General features: G+C 37.1%; 1 protein-coding gene across 1 annotated transcript in view; it reads right to left on the reverse strand.

Moving 5' to 3' along the window:
- The window catches only part of NAA25 (N-alpha-acetyltransferase 25, NatB auxiliary subunit), a 56,566-nt gene that overhangs the window by 23,917 nt on the left and 9,454 nt on the right, over positions 1 to 23,195 (reverse strand). Inside the window, exons 4-13 of the mRNA XM_090290733.1 lie at positions 22,306 to 22,424; positions 17,842 to 17,916; positions 16,670 to 16,777; positions 15,534 to 15,612; positions 12,953 to 13,064; positions 12,315 to 12,404; positions 11,628 to 11,797; positions 9,300 to 9,412; positions 2,331 to 2,538; positions 1,357 to 1,446 (exon numbers count right to left, since the gene is read on the reverse strand). Of these exons, the coding sequence (XP_090146859.1) occupies positions 1,357 to 1,446; positions 2,331 to 2,538; positions 9,300 to 9,412; positions 11,628 to 11,797; positions 12,315 to 12,404; positions 12,953 to 13,064; positions 15,534 to 15,612; positions 16,670 to 16,777; positions 17,842 to 17,916; positions 22,306 to 22,424 (1,164 nt within the window). The remainder of the gene's footprint in view (positions 1 to 1,356; positions 1,447 to 2,330; positions 2,539 to 9,299; positions 9,413 to 11,627; positions 11,798 to 12,314; positions 12,405 to 12,952; positions 13,065 to 15,533; positions 15,613 to 16,669; positions 16,778 to 17,841; positions 17,917 to 22,305; positions 22,425 to 23,195) is intronic.

Genomic DNA, 23,195 nt, shown 5'->3' on the forward strand with positions numbered 1-23,195 from the left:
TAAAGGGACTTACTTAAGAAAAAGAAGATCAAAACTATGAACATTAAAATGACAACAAACTCACAACTATCAACAACTGAATCTAAAATATAAAAACAAAAACAAACCAAGCAAACAACCAGAACAGGAACAGAATCTTGGGTATGGGGATCATTAGGAGGGTTATCAGCTGGGAGGGGAAAATGGAAGAAATGGGGAAATGGTGCAGGGACTAAGAAGCATAATTGGTAGGAATAAAATAGACGGGGGATGTTAAGAATAGCATAGTAGGAAAGGGTGAAGCCAAAGAACTTACACTCATGACCCATGGACATGAACTAAGGGGGGGATTGCTGGAGGGAAGGGGGGTACTGGGAAGGGGGCAAAGGCGGAAAAATTGGGACAACTGTAACAGCATAATCAATAAAATACATATACTTAAGAAAAAGAAAATGAGCAACATTTTCACTCTATTATGCTATATTATTTCAAGAAAGTTTTAAAAACACAATTGAAATGCAAAAAAAGACTTGTGCAGTGTATGGAGAAGGTGCTGTGACTGAATGAATTTTATCTTATGGAAAAAACCATATAGACTTTATGGCCAACCCAATACCTAAGAGTCTGGAGACGTAGGCAGAGGCTGGATTTTTTTTTTTTTTAATTGCAAATTATCCTAAAAAGACTGGTCTTTATCCTCAGGAAAACAGGGCACCTCTGGAGAATTTGAAGCACGAGGAGGGCAGGGGTCATGTCTATCCGCACCCCATTTGACCCCCTCTCCCTTTGTTTCTCTGTAGTTTATGCTAGTGAATGCTATGCAATAAGTATCTAGTGTCATTTTTCCCCAAACTGCAAGTAAGATAAACGTCAGGAGGGGTGAGACCTAGAGAAGGTTATCTCAGTGCCATGTGCTGAATCGTCCTTCTCTTGCTTCCGGACTCATGATACTTCCTTTATCATGTATTAGATTTTTGTCTCAAATGGGCTAACCAGAACTGTATTCAAAAGAGTGCCTTTCCTGTACATAAACTTTTTTACATGAATAAAAGGGCTATTCCATTCCACGGGCCTATCCATCCATCTCTGAATCAGTTTCTCTGTTTGTTAATTACGATAACCTTGTAATAGGTTCTTTACAGTCATTATTCACTGTTCAGAAACATCTGAAAACAGAACAGATATCCACTGGTTACTGCTTTCCTGACTGCAGGGGAGGGTGTATGTGCAGACTCAGGTGCTTCTAGAAGAACCCTGAAGAAGGGTAAGAAAGAAAAACCTAAAAACATAAATGAAATTCTTGGATTAAACAATCAGCCCATGGATTTATAGTCAATTAAGAAAGAACAAAGTTAAACTGAAATGATTGCTCCTTACCTGTTTCTCTCCACATATCAATAAGCACATGGACAGCAAGGAGACAGTAATAGTCTGAAAACTGCAATTCGGTTTTCAAACAGGATTTCCCTACGGGGGGAAAATATCATCTGTATTTAACACTGATTTAACTATTACTGCTCCAAAGAAGTTTTTTAAAGCAGGAAAAGTGGTAAGAAGGAGAAGATACAGGAAAAGAAAATAGTAAGAACAGGGTAAATACCAGAAGAAAATATAAGCCATGAACCAAAGGATTCAAAAGGTGAGACGAGACCCCGCTGGAGCAGGAGGGCTCCAGAACAGAGGTGGCACCGCAGTGGTCCCGCAGGGGGAGCAGCATGGTTTGGAAAGTTTTAGGTGAAGGAAAGAACAGAACCGAGGGTCATGGATAACTAAAGTAGTATTATGCTTATGTCTTCACCTGATTTTATAGAATGCAGTTAGAGAAACACTGATAGAGTCTCATCAGACAATTGATATCTTATCACATATATCGAGCAATCTGAAGGTCATCTACTCCTAACTATGTCACAATTTACAACATTCCTTTTGTTTACTTATGTAGTCTATCTATTATGAATATTAAGGCAAATAAGCAGAAAATGTGCAATTGTCATAAAACATGACATTCACATGAGCCGCAATGTGATAAAAAGTTAGCTCACCAGATCAGGAAGAGTATGGGCAACTATAACTACTTAGAACTCCAAGCTTAAAACTATATGCCAACTATACTTAAATTTTTAAAAAATAAAATGTGATAGAAAATAACAATAAAACTCCAAGCTTTAGAAAGGCTTTGCATTTTACTACTTGAAGAGTCTTGGCATCTGACAAAATAAGTCTTGCCAAACTCATTAAAACAGGGTGCTGTGAGTGATTAACAAAAACAAAACAAAACAGACAAATAAGAAACCTAACTCCTAAGTCTTAGCAGATCAAGGAACAACTGCGCATTTTGAAAGGTTGCTCACCAAATTCCAGTCCATGCTGGTACCTTAACATCAGCTCTCTGACCACACTCAATCTCTGACTTTTATCCATAGTGTGGTACAGGCCCAATAGCCTCGTCAGCTGCACCACACACAGATGCCGCTGCAAAGCTCTGATGTCAGCAGGCAGCGCCAACTTATCCTCTGCTGGTGTCGACAAAGGAACAACTCCAAGTAACTGATTAATAAACTGCAGAGTGGAGAAAACAAAAGGAGGACAGGTCTCAAAACAGAACTAGTCTTTCGTAGGCCATAATTAACAAATATTGAAACGGTCTAGAAAAAGACATCAAGAAAAAATACAAATGAAGACCCCTCTGGTATACCATTTCTATTTACCAAATTGCTAAAACTAAAAAATGCCTAACAGCACACAATGCTGGTGAAACGGCAGTGAAACTGGCACATAGTCACTGCTGGCCAGAAGTATTTGGTCACCATCCTGTACTATATACATACTAAGAGATTAAAAGAATTTTTTAAATGTTTCAAAAGTTATAACACATCAACATAATACATAATGGAGCAATGAGAAAGTTTTAAAGAGCAGACGACCAGAAACAAACCTTCAATTATACTGATACACAAATGCGTTCCTAAGGAAACATGAGGCATTGAAAGGAATAGTTAGTTATGGCATGTCAGTGGCCTTAAATTGCTTTTGTAATTAAAGTTTTTACTTCGACATAATTGTAGATTCACATGCAGTTGTAAGAAATAACAGAGATTCCAGGTACCCTTCAACCAGTTTCTCCCCAAAGTAACACCTTTGCATTAAAATGTATTTAATTCTTTAACTTTGGCAAGAACTTTAAAAAACACCAGTTCCAGCCTTGGCTGGGTAGCTCAGCTGGTTAGAACATTGTCCCAAAAGGCCAAGGCTGCGGGCACGATCCCAGTCAGGGCACATACAAGTATCAACCATAAGTGCAACAACTAATCAATGTTTCTCTTTTGCTCTGAAACTCCATTTAAAATCTCTTTTTAATTAAAAAAAAAAAAAAGTTCCAGTGACACATTTATTAAACACAGGCTTATTTTCACCCACTTTCAAATCCCTATTAAGATGACAATAAAAAACAAATGGGAATTAACTCACAAGGATCAGGAACATGTGAACAGGTAACAACAAATAAAAACCATTAACAAGATTTCAAAAGCAGGAAAGCAGAAGGGCCAGTGGTGATAACCAGCACACTGTACGCCGTGGGGGGGACACCAACAGGCAGCAAGCCTCTTCCAGCCAAGCCTTGGAAGACTCAGAAATTAAGGGCACCAGGTGTCTCTGAAAGCTAAAGTGATGATGGCACGGAAACAGAAGAACTTGCTAAAGTCTGTCTAAGAAGCTAGAGCCCTCCCCAAGCTCACAGACTGGCTTCCTATGTCCGACAAAAGCCTGGGCTTCTACTCCCAGAGGCTGAACCAGACGCTGTAGATGCAGGGAGAGCGGGCCCCGGGGCAACGCAGGGAAGGCGGAACCTTGCTTATTCCATTATGGGAGCCCCAGTCCCCTCCCTCTCGTCCTAACCAGGTCCCAGAATGCTACCAGACAAACGTGTAAGTGCCCAAACAGACATGGTGACGAACAGTCTCTGTGAAAAGTGCTTCTGAAATGAGAGGGAACGGCAGGGGGAGGGGCTGTCGGGAGAGGTTTGGGGGAGAGCGGAACAGATCCGTCACCCCCCATTTTAGACCACACGAAGAGGACTTGTATACTTTCATGGTCGTACAAGAAGGGTCATCTCCATACACAAAGAGGCTCAGCTGCGAATATTTACAGTCATAAAAATAGAAATACTGAATCATGACTAAACTATATTGAGGGGAAGTAAGGGGAAAAGTAGGATGTTATAAACAAAATGATCACTTTTCACAATAAGGCACCGATAGATGAGGTCAATAACTATGAAAATAAACAAATAGCTACATAAATCTCTAATTGAGAAATACAAAGTTAAATAACAGAAGGAAGTTTAGAACTGAAAGTGGTTTACCTGTAGAGACCCAAAACCAGGTACAGAGATGGCAAAGAGCTGCTATTGTTGCCTTTTTTTTTTTTTAATTGGGGTAATACTGCTTAACAAAACCATTTAGGTTTCAAGTATGCAACAAAAAATGTTTCCTTAAATTCTCGGTTACAGTTGACATTCAATATTAGTTTCAGCTGTACAGCAGAGTGGTTAGACATTTACATCACAGATGAACTGATCCCCCAGTAAGTCTAGTACCCCATTGTTTTTCAAAACAAAAAGCCTTGTCGCACTATTTCACTTTTTCAATTTGACACAAAATAAAATTAACATCCCACTAAATTATGCAGTTTCACATCTATAACAATTTTGCTTCTATTTATCTACAATTGTATGGATTTTAATTATTATTATCAGATAATCATATTTGTAACAAAGAAACTGCAGTACTGGTTTTCATGTTTTTGATTAAATGACATAATTTCTACTGCCAACCCTTCCATTCTTATAAGCCATTTGATATATTTATGTTTATTATTAATGCCTTCTTTAGTGAATGCTACTGAAAAATATTCCAAACAGATTTTGTGTTCATTCCTTAATCTAGTCTGTTCAGTTTTACTGCTATACAAAAAAGCTTCTTTAAAAAGTGGAATCATTTTATTGTTTAGCTTAAAACCCCAAGGCAAAGGAAACAGAAGACAAAAACATCACCCTCGGTGAGCCACTTCAGGGTAACTGGAATCAATGGCACATTTTTTTTAATGTTTTAAGGAAACTATCATATTTTATTAAGCTAAAGCAAATAAAATATAATTGTTTTATTTGATATATAATTTATAATTAAAGTCAATGTTTAATTTTAACAGGTATCTAGATAATTATATATTTGAATATAATGCATATCCCACACCTATAGTTACATATGATTATGAATATGAATATGATTATGAGCAATAAAAATGAATAAAATAATGAACTATGTTAAACATTCAACAACTTTGACTCTATGCTATTTCTTTTTTCAACTAGGGGCTAATCCCATTTTAAAAGGATTTGGCTCCTAATTCATTGGAACAATAGTTCTCAGCTTGAACCTTGTACAGTTTGTGATCCTCTGGCCAACATACTGCTGAGCGGCAGAATTTTTAGCTACTGAGGTCGTTCCCCATTTAAAAGGCTGTGGTAGCAAAATTACCCCTCAGTGGAAAACTGACATAGGACTACAGAGTTCGCTGCAGCAGCTTTAAATCCTCTGTCTCAGAGAACAAGGACTGCCTGATCACTGCTAGCGTTCCAGCCTTTCAGGAGGGCTCCTTGCTCCCAGCACATTACTACGAGGGGGTCACCTGAGATGACTGAAGATTTTCAAACATACCCGTAAAGCAGAGCTGCTGGTACCAGATTTGCACTGGCAAACCTTTATGAATCTCAGCTGACAACAATGTAAGTGTTCCTCTAATGCAACCCCACTGTTTGATGCTTAACATACAAGATGGTAATCAGTGTAAGACATGGTCACATGTTTCCTATCTTAGCACTTAGCACATATGTGCACCAAACACTGAATGACTCTCTCCCACATGGTTCCAGATTCTTCTTAAATCCCTCCAATAACATGAAACTCACACACTATTTTTATAGAATTCTGGCTACTAAAAAAATTTTTTCTCACTAAGCCAAATTCTGAATTCCCTGTAACAACTTCTTACTGGTCCTGGTTCTCATCTCTTTTCTCTAAGGGAGCTTTTCAAACATGAGAAAGGAAGAACTATGTCCTCAGCAGACCAAACCTCTCTCTTCTCCACTTCCCCTCAACCGTCTCCTTCTCGAGTGCCGGCCAGTCCACCTACAACACAGAGCCCTGGACACGTCACCAGGCAGTCAGAACTTCCAAGGCTTGGCCTGAACGCTGGAAGCACAGCATCCCAACCCAAAACAGCTTTCCTAAACCAAAGCGAATGGTGACCCTCATTTCAGAACCCAGCAGAGACCACGGGCCACTTCCTGATCGGGAGCGCACTGTCTCACCTGCCCCAGGCGCGCTCCCTCAGGACGGCCGGACCCCTGAGCCCAGGTCCCGGTCACCAGCAAACAGTGCCGCCATCTCCCCCGTGCCCCCAGTGTGCTCCACTCACCCACACGGGGAGGACAGAAGTTCTTCCGGAACAGCAGGCGGTGGCTGCCCTGTGACAGGAAGCCCTCCAGCCTTCACTAAGTACGGAGGATTTTATGGATGAGCTGATCAAAGTCACAGACTCGCTTTACACCTGCCGCCCTCCTTTATATGGTGCTCTACCCCACCTCAGGCACACTGTGCTTCCAGCTGGTAGGGTACTCCAACTCCCAGAATACTTTGGGCTAACTGCTAAAAACCTTTCATGTGGAACAGGGTATGACGTTCCCATAAATGGGTGAGCAATCTAACCCAATACAGATTGCTGTGGATGAGGCGTCTAGAGACAAGGTTCTCCATCGGGATAACTAACTTACACTGGCTCATGCGCACCAAAAGCTCCCGACACAGCACTGCCCCCTTCACCTTCAGTTTCACTTTCCAGTTTCAATTATCTGCAGTCGACACTGGTACAAAAAGACCGAATGGATATTTCCAGAAACAAACGGTACATAAGTTTTAAATGGTGCAGCATTCTGAGGAGTGTGATGACATCTTGCTCTGTCCCACGCAGGTCACAGGTCATCCCTTTGCCCAGTGTAGTGTCTTCACACTGGATTTGCTACCTGTCCATCAGTCACTTAGCAGCTCTCTGGGTTATCAGACCGTCTGTAACAGTATTCCAGCATATAAGTTCTCCTTATTTTACTTAATAATGGCCCCAAAGGACAGAAGTAGTGATGCTGGAAATTCGGATATGCCCAAGAGCAGTCATAAAATGCTTCCTCTAAATGAAAAGCTATTTATCTATAGGAAAAACACAGCATATATAGGGTTCAAGCACCCACTGGGGGTCTTGGAACATATCCCCTGCAAAAAAGGGGGGGACTACTGTACATGACAATTAACTACATTGTAATACCCTGGGTTAGATCCCAGAACGGAAAAGGGACATTAATGGAAAAACTGCAGAAAGGTACCCATGTCATTTTCTTAGTTTTGACAAATGAACCATGGTGACTAAAGATGTTATCACTGGGGGGGAGCTGGGTAAACGTGCAGAGTATAGTGTAACTTGATGTACTATCTTTGTGACTTTTCTATAAATCAAAAGTTATTCCAAAATAAAGTTTATTTTTTTATCCCTAAAAGTTAGTTTCAGATTACTTCAGGAAAAATAAATCATAATTTGAAATAATAATGATTAACTTAGTTTTCAGGAAATCTGAGACATTAAAAGTGGAGTCTACTGAACGTCATCAAAATTTAAACTTTTGCTCTGCAAAAGATCCTGTAAAGAGGACGAAAGACAAGCTACAGACTGGGAGGAAATATTTGAAGCCACATATATGACAAAGGACTTATGTTTTAAAAACTCTGAAAACTCAATAGTAAAAAACAAAAGCAAATCAACTAGCAAATGAACAAAAGACATAGACAACTCACTGAGGAGACTATAAAGATAGCAAATAAGTACACGAAAAGATGCTCGAGATCATGAACCACTAGGGAAATGCACATTAAAACCACAATTGGAGCGGCTAAAATAAAAAACAGCGACAACACTAAATGCTGGTGAGGATGCCGATAAATGGCATGACTCGTGCATTACCAACAGGACTTTAAGACAATACGGCTACCACAGAGAAGTGCGGCCATTTCTTAGGAAAACGAAACATGCAGCTACCGTAATACCCAGCAACTGCACTACTGGGCATTTTTCTCAAAGAAATAAACACTTACGTTCACACAAGAAAACCTGCACACGAACGTTCGTAGCAACCGTTTGTAACAGCCAAAGGCTAGAAACACCCACATGTCCCTCAACAGGTTAAAGACCTCATGGTACACCCATACTGTGGAACACTTACTTTCTGCAATAATAAGGAATGAAATATGGATACATGTAACAAATGGATGACTCCCCAGGGTATTATGCTGAGTAAAAAAAGCCAATCCCAAGAGGTTACACATAATATGATTCCTTCACATAACATTCTTAAAATGACCAATTTATAGAAATAGAAAACATCGGTCATTGCTGGGGGACAGCAATGGAGAAAGGGAGGTGCCTAAGGGTAAAAAGAGTAGCACATGGGTCCCTGACCGGTGTGGCTGGGCGTCAACCCACAGAATGAAAGGCCACCCCGCTCCAATTCCCGATCAGGGCACATGCATGAGTTGCGGGTTTGAACCCTGGCTGGGGTGTGTATGAGAGGCAACTAATACATGTTTCTTTCTCACAGTGATGTTTCTCTCCCTCTCTCCCTCTCTTCCCCTCTCTGTAAAAATAAATAAATAAAATTAAAAAAAAAAAAAAAGGAGCACATGGGATCCTGGTGGTGAACTGTCCTGTAGCTCAACTGTGGTGGTGGCCACATAATCCACCGGCGCTACATACTGCACTAAAAACACAAAAACACCACACACACGCAAGTGAATACACACAGAACGGGGGCAATCTGCGGAAGGTCAGTGGACTACTGATGTCAATTGCCTAATTACAATATCATACTATAATTATGCAATGTTACCATTGGGGCAAAATAGGTGAAGGGTGTATGGAGTTTCATGTATTATTTCGTTTATAACTGCATATAAATCTACAAACATCTCAAAAGAACCCATTAAAACAAACAAAAGGAAAGGAGAACATAATTATCTACCAGGGGCTTATTCTCACTGCGGCTTAACTTAACAAGAAATCATGCCTTTAATCTGATAGCCCCTGGAGCACTTGGCCCGAGAGAGCAGTTATCTCGGTATCTCATGTCCACCACTCTCACCCATTTTAGAAAGGAAACCCAGACACCTAACCTAGTTACAGTGAACAGTGGCACGCAGTGAATTCCAGACCGTCCTTACCGTTGTGCGCTGTGCAGCAGGCAAGAGGTCAACAAACACCTTGAGGTCTGTAAAACAACAAGGTTTATCCCCGAACTTCTTAAAATACTGAAACATTAATTCTTCTGGGTCGCCTAAGAGAGAGAGAGAAAAAATCACTAAATTATTCATAGACTGAAGCAATTTCAAATTTAAGTAAAAGATTTTATTTGAAAAACATTTATTCCAATTCAATTAAAATTTTGTTTGAACACTGAATACGCATGAATGAGAATGACAGTGAGGGCTGGAATATGTCTTGCCTAGTTAAAAGTGAAGTGTTTTAAAAAGGAGTAAAATCTTACAAATTCAGTTTACATATTATTACTCTGAGGAAATGTGAAGTTTTTCATTCAATTAGAATTTAAATAGTTAAAAAGTCTTCTTTAAAGTGTAAAGACTTAAGTTTATATGCAAACATTAAACAAACATGCTTTTCTCCACAACACTTCCTGAACTACTTCAGAAGTATCAAATAAATGTTAAATGAAAGGTAATGTTGGTTAATAGGAACACCAACAGAAGAGAAAATAAATGGAAAGAACCACAGGCCAATAATTCCAACAAGGTCACTCACTATTAAATATTTAAACACAGAAATGCTGAAAGCTATCAGTTCATTTTATTTTTCCCTCAAATTAAAAACAAAGAATAAAATAATAAAAATAAAATGCTCTCAAAGTGTACTAGATTTAAGAAGCAGAGATTTTAACTGAGATTTCTGCAAAGTTTCACATGTCTCTGGAAACAGAAGTCCATAGCTTTAACCAGCTTTTCACAGGACTCTGTGATCCAAAAGAGACTGAGAATCACTTACTGGTTTGATTTAAAAAAAATTTTTGTGGAGACTAGACAAATTCACAAACTTACAAGATGTAGGCTAGCAATAAGGAAGGAAAAGATAGAAGATGAATATAACAAGTGACAAAGCAGATCCAAATATTCTTATATACAGCTTTGGAAAGAAAACAATTTTTTGCAATCTGTTTTAACCTTTCCTGAAGGTCACAGAGTTTTCATTTGCAATTCTGAAACTAGCACAGACAGATTATTGAGGTAGAGGCAAAGAAAGAAGTTAAGATGGAATTCAAAATTGGTTGTCAATAATCTACAAACGAAATGACAGAAGTCCAAAGTTAATTTTAGAACAAGTTAAAAAACAAAACAAAAAGAATTAATTAGTTGATTAAAATGGACAGAGATATTCTAGGATAAGTTTTAGGTAGTAGAAGTGCTCATCGTCCCATGACAACTGGTCCCTAAAAGAAATCTTTCTTCAAGTTTATCAACTTCTAATAAAAACATAAGTTCCATAATAATGAGCAGGGGGAAAAGGTTTCTTTGGAGCTTTATCTTAAAAACGAAAATGAAAAATTAATGAAGTTCATTATCTTCGACTTAACAAAACACAGGGCCTAATTATTATAAGCTAATTCTTAGTATTAGCAAAAAAATTACTGCTTTGGTGAGGAAGGGGTGGCATTTTTTCAACAAAATTATAAACTAACACAATATGATATCCTTCACTTCTTGCGCAGTAAGCTCACAAAGAACCATTTTAAGCCCAGAAACGTGTGATTTTATTAACAAATGACACCCCAATAAATTCCATTTAAAAAAAAGAATGATTTTATAAAAACATCTAAAAGTGTTATCAAATTTCCTGAAGGCCCTTCTTAATGCTTCACTATCAATATTGTTCTTTTCTCCCATTTTATCATTATCCTTATAAACTTCTCCTCAACTGTTTATTGTTCTAACTCTGCCAGACTTTCTTTTACTAATGTGAGTGCTGGGAGCAGATTTTCAAGAAACTTTTTATCCATGTCCTGAAATCCTGAAACTTCTACAAAACTGGCTACTTTACTTTGAAATTGATTTTGACATTACTATTGGGTCAGCAAAAAAATGTCTGACAAAGACTGATGGACTAGGGAGAGATTGAAGGCTAATTTTTCTTTTATTTATTTAGAGAGAGGTAAAGGGAGAGAGAAAGAGGGAGAGAAACATCAATGTGTGGTTGCCTCTCATGTGCCCCCAACTGGGGACCTGGCCCACAACCCAGGCATGTGTCCTGACCGGGAATTGAACTGGTCACCCTTCGGTTCACAGACCAGTGCTCAATCCAGCCAGGGCGAGGGCTAATTTTATAAGTGATCCATTCATTAGCAAATATTTTCAGGTTCTGAAGACATTTGCATCGCACACATAACTGTCACTGTAGGCCTCAAGAGAAGAAATACTGCACTTGGGCATAGAGGACATCCCTGGATCTTCTCCAGGGTTCCCACTATCACTACAGCTTCTTACCCAGTTTGTATTCATCATTAAAACCTTGACGTCGTAAACGTCTAATCAGCTCCAGTTTAGCTAGATGTGGTCCTCGAAGATGGCGAGAACTTTTAGATTCTTCTGTTATCCGATCTTCTATAAACTTCACAGCTTCTTCTGCAGAATAATGTACTTCTCCTTCTAAAGAGCTGGGTATAAACACATGAAAAAGGTACTTTGTGCCTCTATTGTCCATTCCAAAATCAAAGTCAAACCAAACTTATTAGAAGAAACTAATTTAAAAATAAGAAAAAACATTTGACCATTATAAATCAGTACAAACGGGAATAAAAGAGCTCTAAGCATTTTCTGGTCGGTAACATGGCACATAATTACTCCCAGTTTTGGCATTTCTTTTTTTTTTTTTTTTTTTTTTTTTGGCATTTCTTTAGTTCAGAGTGGTTAACCACCTCCACCTGCTTCCTAAGAAAAGAATCAATAATTTTTGGAATAATTTTTACTTCATAATTTTTAAAAATGGAGAAAAAAATCTTAGTTTGAAAGGGATACATTACTGAGACAGGAAAAGAGAATTCAATTAGGCTTACAATGAAATTCTTTTGCTACACCGTATTAAAAAGTGCCACTGCAAAATAAAAGGAAAAAAATAACAGAACAACAACAACAACAAAATGATATTATAACTCAGGAAAGAAGACAACTTACTGTTCACCTTCAGCAGGAGGAGTCCAGGCCTCTTCAATCAGTTGAAAGACAGAATCGAAATAAGTCAGATAGAACTGCCAGTCATCTGAGCTAAAATCAGATTGAATGGGGCACATAGGATTAAATCCACGTCATAACAAATCTGTCTTAGAAACCAAGATATTCAACTTATTTTTAAGTTATACTTTTAGACTTTACTAGGAGAGCCCCACCCCTCCCTCTGGGTTTTCTCTGCAGCCCCCAAAGGGCAACTCCAGAGGCAATTTCAAAGAAAAAAACTTTTAAGAGACTACTCTTTCCTTCAGCAAAATGACCAGGTCTAGAAAACTAATATTAACAGAAAGTTCCCCACATTAGCATTTCCTAGGCAGGAGGGCGGGGCTTAGAGGGGAGTGGGAGGTTTCTCCTTAAGACCAATATTGAGTATCAAATTTGAAAAATGATTTTCAGGGTTCATTCTAAAGACCTAATAAGTCTTTATTAAAAGATGATGGTTCATCAAAACTTTTAAAAATATCCAGGACACACTACTAAAAATTTTACTTTATGCCCAGAAATCTCATAGACAAAAACTTATCAATAGTGACGCCTGAAAGCCCCCCTCTAGTCTCAGAGTCCAAAAAGAGGCTTGTACTCACTTTTTCAGTAAGAGGCGCCGGGAAAGGGCGTTGCACTCTGGCCACCTGCTCAGCTTCTTGTACATGGCCATGCATTTATTTTCCCGACTCTGAATCTCACTGGTCAACTTCTCTACAATTAAAAGTTTTAATAGTTGGTTAAGTTGGTTGCATTTCTGCTCAGAAACCAAAATAAAGTCTAAACACATGAAGGAAAATATCACAAGTTCTTATTCACTCTCTTAGAAAATTGGGCCACTATTAAGACACAAACTACTATCTTACTAAAAATTATTTTACAGAAAAGAAAAAGTACATTTCTGATATTAAACTTTAATAATTTTTTTCTGTGAAATACAAGGATCCAGAATGTATTGAGTTTGGCCTCCAGCAGGTGGAATACACTTTTAAAACCCCAACAGAATCTAGGGACTGGTATATTTAGTCCACAGACAGGCTTCCCACCCATACATTTCCAAAACATCAAATAAGCTTAGATTGGGATGGAATGAGCAGGTGACAGAGATGTTAGGAGAAAGATAAAAAATAAACAGATATGAAATCAAACTCTTTTGCAACAGCTGAGAACAGAAAAACTAGGACTATATTTCTGAGCAAATTAAATCTGCCCTGTCCTTTTCAAACAGATGTGCAGATAAAGGATGCTGACAATTACATTATGAATTTCCTATAGAGAATCTAAATTTTAACTACACGTATTGTAGAACTACAATCTAGATGAGTAAAAACAGAAAGGCTGACTTGTACCCATCTGTTAGAAGGCTAAAGTTAAAAAAAAAAAAAAAAGACAACTACTCCCACATTTTATAATTAAGGTAGTTAACTATGTAGTTTTATGACTATACAGTCTAGTAAAGGGTATACAGTACATACTTGTATGAAATGAAGTTTTTTTAATGACTACTAAATGAGAGATCTGAGGTTACTCATCTATAATTAGTTGCTCCCAATTACTATAAAGGCACAATTAAAAAACCAGGTTTAATGAAGCAATAACTACATTTCCAATAATGTCTTCTAAGAAAAATCAAGAAAATCATTCAACACGTGTAAATAGTTAAGAACCAAAAATCTTTGTCATAAATGTCCAAAATAGGGGAATGGTTCTATCAATCAGGAACTTTGTACAAATGAGTGTTTCAACAAAAAGAGAAGTATCTTCATGACAATGGCAAAGAGCTAACTTTTTTAACATGTAAAAGTGTTGTTGCAAATCAATAAGGTTAATCAAATTTTTAGAGACAGAGGAGAAAAAGATTAATAAATTTCAAATTAAAAATCATTATCCTCTCTCATAATTAAATTAAAAAGTATAAGATAGGTATGTTTTATCTCAGATTGAAAAACATAAGTTTAATACAGATTGGTACGTATGCAAAAAACCAGACCATCTGACATACTGAGAATCAGTACGGCTGATGGGAAGGCCACTTGTAGTCTCCTGGAGGGCGATCTGGTTTGTAGCAAGGATGTTCCTTGCAAAGAGCCTTAATATCAAGGACTAGTTAACTAAATCCCCTACATTTACACAATGGCACATTGGTCAGTCATTAAAGAGTGACCCAGTGCGGTGTATCTCTAAGACACAGTGCTAAGTTGAAAAACCAAACAATGGCCCTGGCTGCTGTGGCTCAGTGGACTGAGTGCCAGGCTAAGAACAAAAGGGTTGCCGGTTCGATTCCCAGTCAGGGCACAGGCCTGGGTTGCTGCCAGGTCCCCAGTTGGAGGCACACAAGAGGCAACCACACATTGATGTTTCTCTCCCTCTCTTTCTCCCTTTCTTCCCCTCTCTCTAAGAATAAATAAATAAAATCTATTAAAAACAAACAAACAAACAATGGCTGTAAAAGTATACAGAGCAAAAGCCACAAACTGAAATGCCTCTGTAGGACAGGCAGGAAAATCAAGAATGTCTGTACCAGAGCACAAATCCTAACTAGAGGTACTGACATTCAAATCTTAAAGAAAAAAAAATTTCAATAGAAGCGCTGTGCTAACTGAATAAGATTATTCTATGGACCAGATACAGCATGCTCTTGTTTATGGTTTAAAAAACAGGACGGTGGGGAGGGGATATATTTTTAGAAGAATATGAAGAACAAATAACTGGAGAACCCAGAGGACAAAGGGTAGAACCTTTCACACTCCTTGAATTTTATGAATCCCTGAATTACTTTCAATTAAAAAACATTTTTTTAAAAACTCATAGACAAAGACAACAGTATGGTTTTTAGTTTTTAAATAGGGAAAGCAGGTTGGGGGTAGAAGAGGGTAAAAGGGGGATAAACAGAAATGGAATGAGACTTGGGGTGGTGAACACACAATATATAGATCATGGATTATAGAACTGTACACCTGAAATCTATATAATTTTGTTACTCAATGTCACCCCAATAAATTTAATTTAAAAAATATTTTTTAAGTAAATGTGCAACAGAAAAGTCTGGATGAACAAAAAATGATCACAAGTGACTTTTTTTATGTCTTTATTTCTTTATGTTTCTGTACGAGAAATTTGCCACAGTAAACATTTTTCATGTTTAAACAGGAAAAAATACTTAAAGAAAACTTTCAAAATTACCTCCTAATTTTCCTCTGATGACATCCAAGGCTTCCTGGTACTTTCCCAAACGCTCCAGGATCATATAATAAAGTTCAACCTTACAGAAAAACAAGTGCAACCACTGAAACTTTCCGATTATAAAAACACAGTCACGGGGATGTAAAGTCCAGCACAGGGAAGATAGTCACTAATATTGTGATTATAGTCACTAATATTGTGATAACTCCAAATGGTGCCAGATGGGTGCTATACATACCAGGGGGATCACTTCATAAATTATATAAATGTTTAACACTATGCTGTATACCTGCAACTAATACAAAATAATAATGAGCCCTGACCAGTTTTGCTTGGTGGGTTGGGCATCATCCCACAGAGTGAAAGGCCGTCAGTTCAATTCCAGGTCAGGGCACATGCCTGGGTTGCAGGCGAGACCCCCAAGTTTGAGGGCGAGCAAGAGGCAACTGATTTATGTTTCTCTCACATATCAAGGTTTCTCTCTCTTTCTCCCTTCCTTCCCCTCTAAAAATAAAATAAAATAAAATCTAAAAAAAAAAAAAAAAAAAAGCCCTGGCTGGTGTGGCTCAGTGGATTGAGCCCTGGTCTGTGGACCAAAGGGTCACCGGTTCGATTCCCAGTCAGGACACATACCTGGGTTGCAGGCCAGGTCCCCAAGTGGGGGTATGTAAGAGGCAACCACACAGTGATGTTTCTCTGCCTTTCTCCCTCCCTTCCCCTCTCTCTAAAAATAAATAAATAAAACATTTAAAAAAAAAAAGAAAATAGTATTGACTGTCAACTATAATTAAAAAATAAAAAAGGGAAAATTATATTTTAAAAATTTTTAGAAAGTCATGTGTATGTTTTTAAAAAGTTCTCTAATAGACAAGAACACTGTTTTCAAGGGAGATGAAATTAGCAATAAGACTCAGACAACAGGATCTTCCTATCTATATACATCTCAGGCTAGAGCACTTGCTGAAACAGTCCCACGTTTGATATATCTAAGCTGGAGGCTTCCAAAGCTTCACATTTACACAAAAGGGCAAGAGTGAGAACCCGGCTAACTGAAATAAAGCAACAGTTCATAATAACATAATATTGTAGCAATATCAAAATCATGTAAATATAAAAGTAGGGCTTAAATTACTCACTTCAGCCTCTGCTTCTATCTTGTCCTCTTTCACCATTTTTTCTACCATTCTCTCAGCCAGAGGCAGAAACATAGTTTTTGAGAGGTTTTCATCCTGTGCTGATATAGACTAAAAGAGAAAAAAAAGTAAATGTTTCTTTCTAAATTTTCCCTGCTGCCACTACTTATATTATCATGCAGATCACTGCTATGACTCTAGTACATAATTATCGTTCTACTATGTTAAATATCAGAGCTAATTTGAACCTGCCAAGAAAATACATTAGAGTGGTTTGCTTTACGAGAGATTTCTTTATCAAAAATTTGTTATCCTATGCAGTCTTCAAGTAGTGCGTTTCCATAATATGACCAACTTTTAAATAGATTATTTATACATTTTTCTAGTATTTGAAGAGAAGCCTTTCAGATATTTTTCTGAGATGTTCACATATTAGAATGGAAATGCCAATTGTTTATATACAGTTTACTATTAGCTACAATTCCCTTAGATTGATCATTAAAACTGATGCATGGTTTAATAATTTTAACACTGCCAATTTCTGCTCAGAGCTCATTTACCCTTATAAACAACATTTCAAGATAGCTATTATGCTTATTTTATGGATAAAATAACGTTAGGAGATTCCCCACTGCTCTCCAAAACATGTGGTGAAGCCAGTACCTAAACACAGACCTGTCTAAACCCAGAGCCGCTGTTTTTAAATGCTCCATTTTAACTCACCTCCCCGTCCTCTCCTACACCCTATCTCATTCCAGTCCGCACAGTAGCTCTGGGAGACGAGCATCTCCACTCAGGAAAAGAGCAAACCGAGGCTCAGAAAGCATAAGTGATCAAACAAGGTCACCCAGTTCAATAACCTGAGTACTAACCAACAATATTGTCTAAAAGACAAATCTCAAGTCAAAATATCCAGCATTTCAGGGCTCATAACCCAGTAGTGGATCTAAGATTCAGGGAAAATACAGTCTGTGCTGCACACAAATAAACTAATATACCAACTCATAAAGAATACCAAAAATCCCCAATTCAAAAAGTCAGCTGACGATATGTGAAGTCCCTGTTTGACACATGCTACAACACATTACCCAAGATGCTGGTAAAACATATTAAGGACAGTAACTATATACAAAAATAAAAACAAATCTCAATCTCATTCTGAAAGCCATACTCACTTGCATAATTAAGCTCATCACAGACCAAAAGTAGTAAGGGTTTTTGGGGACAATCTTATATAGAGCCATGCCAGCCTGAAAGACAGAGAGCCATAAATACTTAATTTAGAAAAGATTATAGAGAGGGCAGTTCACGATCGAGATATGTGGCAAAAAAGTTTCCTAGAATAGCAAAATGTTTACATATCCCAGTTTCCGTAAGTGCCTAGTGACTTAATGGACATTCTCTATTGGCTATCAAGCGTGACTCACAAACATGAATTTTTACGTCAGGGATACTTCACCTTTGAAAAAGATTTTCTCAAAATAAAACCCAGTATTTCTAGCTGGCTGAGTAGCTCAGTTAGAGTAATCCCAATACACCTAGGTTGCGGATTTGATCGCTGGTAGGGGACATACAACAATCAACTAAAGAATACATAAATAAATAGAAAAACAAATCAACATTTCTCTCTCTCCTTTCCTCTCTAAAATCAACAAATAATTAAAGGCTTTTTTAAAAACAGTATTTCTAGAAAATACTGCAATCTAATATAGTCCCAATAGAATACCAAAGCAAATACAAAATTTGGGTTATGAATGTACATCAGTAAACAAACTTTACTGAAGATATCACCCTAACCAGTTATAATTAAACAAATAAACAAAGAAATCCAGACAGAATAGTTAAACTTCAAAATTAGAAAAGATTACTGACATAATTCAAAAATTTCTTAGATAAGGAAAATAATCAGGTTCTTTCAAGACACCATTAATTAGAACTGGACCCTGTCACTGTGAAACGTACAAATACTTAAAAGCAGGGACATGGCAAGAAAGCAAAACAGATCTATTCATACATAATTGAGAATCTATAAACTCCGTCAGCTAATTATCACAGTCACTTTTTATTTTTTAATCTTTTGCCTATCTTCAATCTACTTTAAAATTTTCATGGAGCCTCTATTAAGTGGAAGGAAATGCTTATTTCTTTTTTAAGATTTTATTTATTTATTTTAGAGAGAGGGTAACAAAGGTAGAAAGAGAGGGAGAGATACATCAATGTGTGAGAAATATTGATCAGTTGCCTCCTGCACGTGCCCAACCAGGGATCAGGCCCACAACCCAGGCCTGTGCCCTGACTGGGAATCGAACCAGTGACCTTTTTGCTTTTCAGGATGACGCCCAACCAACTGAGCCATGCTGGTCAGGGCAGGAAATGCCCATTTCTGCCAAAGATACAAAGATTGTGTCCTGGTCCCAAATCCAAATACACAAATGACTAAAATATACTTGGCAATAAAAATAAACGTCATATAGAAAAACACCATGCCAGGGTGTTTCTAAGGAAGGCAAGGTTAAATCTGCTTATTCCTTTCTTCTTTCTTTAAGAGAGAATAGGAAAGGGAATTTTATCAAGAAACCCTGTTCCAAAGTAGCAGTCTTTCAGATGGACCCTGAAAGTCAAACAGAATGTCTACAGGTGAAGATGGGGGGTAAGGATACATATACAAATACAAATATTTGGGGGATGAATAGGTGAGTGAATCAATTCTAGGTTGGAGCAAAATGAGCCTGAATAAAAACATTAGAGAAAAACATGTTGACAAGAACAGGTAGGACATTTGGCTTAAACAAAGGACTGAGTAGTAGAGAAGAGAACCAAAAGGTAGGCTGAGGTACCTTTCTTGTAAGGCATTCAAAAAGGAGTCCTAAGCAGTAAGGGACTAATGTGTATAATAAACTCTTCTAGGAAGAGTATTTTAGCAGTGAAGAAAGAAAACAGGAAGAAAGAAGAGGTGAGGTAGTGAGGAACTCAACCAGGATAAGGTACACCAAATAGAAAAGGGACCTCAAAGACCCTGTGGAGGTAGAACCAAGATGACCTGGGGACAAAACAGGGTAGCAGGAGAGAGTCTAAGATGGTTTGAGGTCCCTACTTCCAACACCAAATTCAGGAGGAACGAACTGTAAAGTGTTAATTTTACTTGATATTTTGGGGAAAGAAAACATTTTTTTATAATGGCATACAGAAATAAAGAATAGGATATAAAATTAGTATGAACTTTTAATATAAAAGACAAATATTTCATGTCCATACCCTACTAGCTTAAAGACACTAATATTCTGCTGATACAGAAAACTTCTGAAGATAGAGAAGTTTGAAAAACATGGCTATAAACTGGTGACTCAGAAAATGGGAACGTCACTTACAGAAAAAGAAAAGTCTAGTCACCATATGAATGACTAAAAATTCTTCATTCAAGGTGGTTTTAAAAATTGCCTTCCAGAGATGTCATTTGGGGCAGTAGAAGTCCTTAAGTTTTCAGATTCTCTGGCTTCCTCTCCCCTACCCCACCAGTTGACGCAAATCATTCATTTATTGTGCAGATACTATTCTAGGAGCTGAGGATTGAGCGGTGAACAAAACAGAAGCCCTCACCCTCATGAAATAAGACATTTAATTTGTAAAATATCTATTACTCCAGACCAACATAGCACTTTCAAAGTAAACATACAAAACAATTAAAAAATAACAAATATATATATATATATATATATATATATATATATATATACATATAAGCTAGGAAACTGTAACTACCAGGAATAGCAACAAAGGTAGGATAAAAACTAAATGTTCCGTTCTAAAACATGTAACCCGCGAGTTCTTCATCCTCCCAATACACGAGACTGAAACAATGTGAAAGCCAGGTACCGGTAAAGCATGTTAAGGAATTTTAACTGTTAAACCGCATTGAAGCAATGTCTCCAAAAATCCAGATGCAAACCTGTGTGTCTGGCAAGATACTTAAACTACACAAAAATAAAATCTGTTCAAGTGGCAGATTATTTTTTCTTTTTTTTTCCCCAAAATCTACCTTAATATTGCTATTGCCTTTTTTGTTATTTTATGTGTGTGTGCAATATGCATAGCTCAAAAATACATTTCGTGGGGTCATGAGATTAACATATGCTTTAAAATACAGAAATTAAGATGAAAATTAAAGTGAAAAGTATCCACAGCCCTGTATCCTGGTAACACCTTGGTACATATCCTTAGCGGTATATATTTTATTAAGACGTGGGTGTGAGGGGAGCGGGAGAAGGCCACTTTACAGTCACCATTCTCAGTTAACAAATATTGGAACATCTTTCTATGTCAACAAATAAAGACACACAGTACTATTTGGGAAGGATGAGGTATTACATTTTATTCTATCATATAGAGGAACCATAATTTCTTTATATCAGTATTAATTAGCGGTATATATTTTATTAAGACGTGGGTGTGAGGGGAGCGGGAGAAGGCCACTTTACAGTCACCATTCTCAGTTAACAAATATTGGAACATCTTTCTATGTCAACAAATAAAGACACACAGTACTATTTGGGAAGGATGAGGTATTACATTTTATTCTATCATATAGAGGAACCATAATTTCTTTATATCAGTATTAATGGACATTTAATATACTTTGCTTAAAACATATTCCTAGAAGTAAAAACAATGTAAGGATTTCCATGTATAGATATTAGTGCTGCCAATTTTAAAAAATAGACTTCTTACATTAAAAGAAAAACTATAATTTCTGAATACTTTTCCTGATAATATACCCCATCAGTAAATAAAATGATATTATTTCTTCAAAAAACTATATTTGGGTCAAAAAAATTCTTTAATTTAAAAACTTGCAGAAGTAAATAAAAGATTAATTTCAAGGAGAACGGATTTATATTAATATTGTATCTTCCACCCTCCCTGATTTATTGTTATAATTTGATAAAGACAACATAAAAAAGCAAGTAAGAAAACGTTGCCTTCAGAAGGCATTATACCCACAAACACAGCATTTCTAAAAAAATACTAGTTTGACATCATAGCTCTTTATGGGCTAATCGGTGTAGGTCTTACTTCCCTGAGATGTCAGCTTTACCTGCCCACTAGTCCAAACATGTCCAAATGAGGCTCCTTCACACACAGGCAAGACACACCTGAAATCTGCTAACTGGCAAAAATAAACAAGTATCCCAAGCAATGGGGATATTTTTTCCCCTAGTGAATTTCCACATCTCATCAGGCTATCAACAGTTAAATAATTACAAAGTAGATATAAACTTTATAAAGTTAATCTTTTTATAATCTGTTCATTTTTGGCTCTGGAATTTCTGCCCCTTTTCTGAAACAATAACAGCAACCTGATAGGGGAATTTGAAACCAACTAACCAGAACCAAATAAAACAGACCATCAGGCCACAAAAGAGGAACAATCAAGTTTGCCAAAATAAAACATTTTAAAAAGTTGAAACATAGTTTATCTTTAAAACACACTCACAAAAAAATAACTGGCTGATCTGCACACACAAATACATAGTTTAGTTCTATAAATATGCAATATGCATGCACATGCACACATACCACTACAGAGGCTTTGACCCCTAACAGCAAACCCCCCCCAGCCCAGAAGGTATGGAGATAGGTACCTGTTGCATTTTCTTGTACTCGCCCACTCTGGCATAGGCCATGAAGAGGTGAGAGTGATACTCCTCACTATTGGGAACTTTCTTCACAGCTGCCTCATAAAGTTTTGTAACTAACTCCGCTAAGAGAAAGAGAAATAGGATTTTCTTTCATTACTGAAGTATAACTTGAATCTTAACAGCATTTAATTTTTTATATTAAGTTCAAAATTAAGCAAAACTAACAATTCATTACTCATAAAAACAAAGATTTAAAGAAAAGCCAAGAGAATAAAAAATATTCAGGAAAGCAAGTACCTCTTGGGAAATCAACAAGGGAATGAGACTGATAAAGAACACATAGAAAGCATTATTGGTATTGATAATTCTCTATTTCTTTTGCTTTAAATTGATTTTTAGAGAGAGAGGGGAAGGGGGATTTTTAGAAGGGGGGGAGAGAGAAATATTGGTTTGTTGTTCTACTTATTTATGCATTTATTAGTTGCTTTTTGTACGTGCCTTGACTGGGGACTGAACTCGCAACCTTGGTGTATCTAGACAACCGACCTACCCAGACAGGGCAATTCTCCATTTTTTAAGTTGGGTGACAGGTTCGTGACTCTTCATTATTCCACATCAAACTGTCTACTGTTACTAAAATACATTCTTCTATAATATGTATTAATTAATAAAAAAATATTTAAGAAACCAACAATAAAACACTTTACAGATGAAATGGCAGACTACCTAGAATATGCTTAGAAATAATTTAGCAGGGGGAGGGATACAGATAAAATTGGCCATTTGTCAATAACTGCTAAAGATGAGTAATGAGTACAATGGGATTTGGTATGATATTCTGGGTTTTTTTCTATATTTGAAATTTTCCATGATAAAAAGTGAAAAAGGGGTAA

Source organism: Furipterus horrens, unplaced genomic scaffold (assembly GCF_987537825.1).
Source record: "Furipterus horrens unplaced genomic scaffold, mFurHor1.1.pri manual_scaffold_11, whole genome shotgun sequence".
Lineage (NCBI taxonomy): Eukaryota > Metazoa > Chordata > Mammalia > Chiroptera > Furipteridae > Furipterus > Furipterus horrens.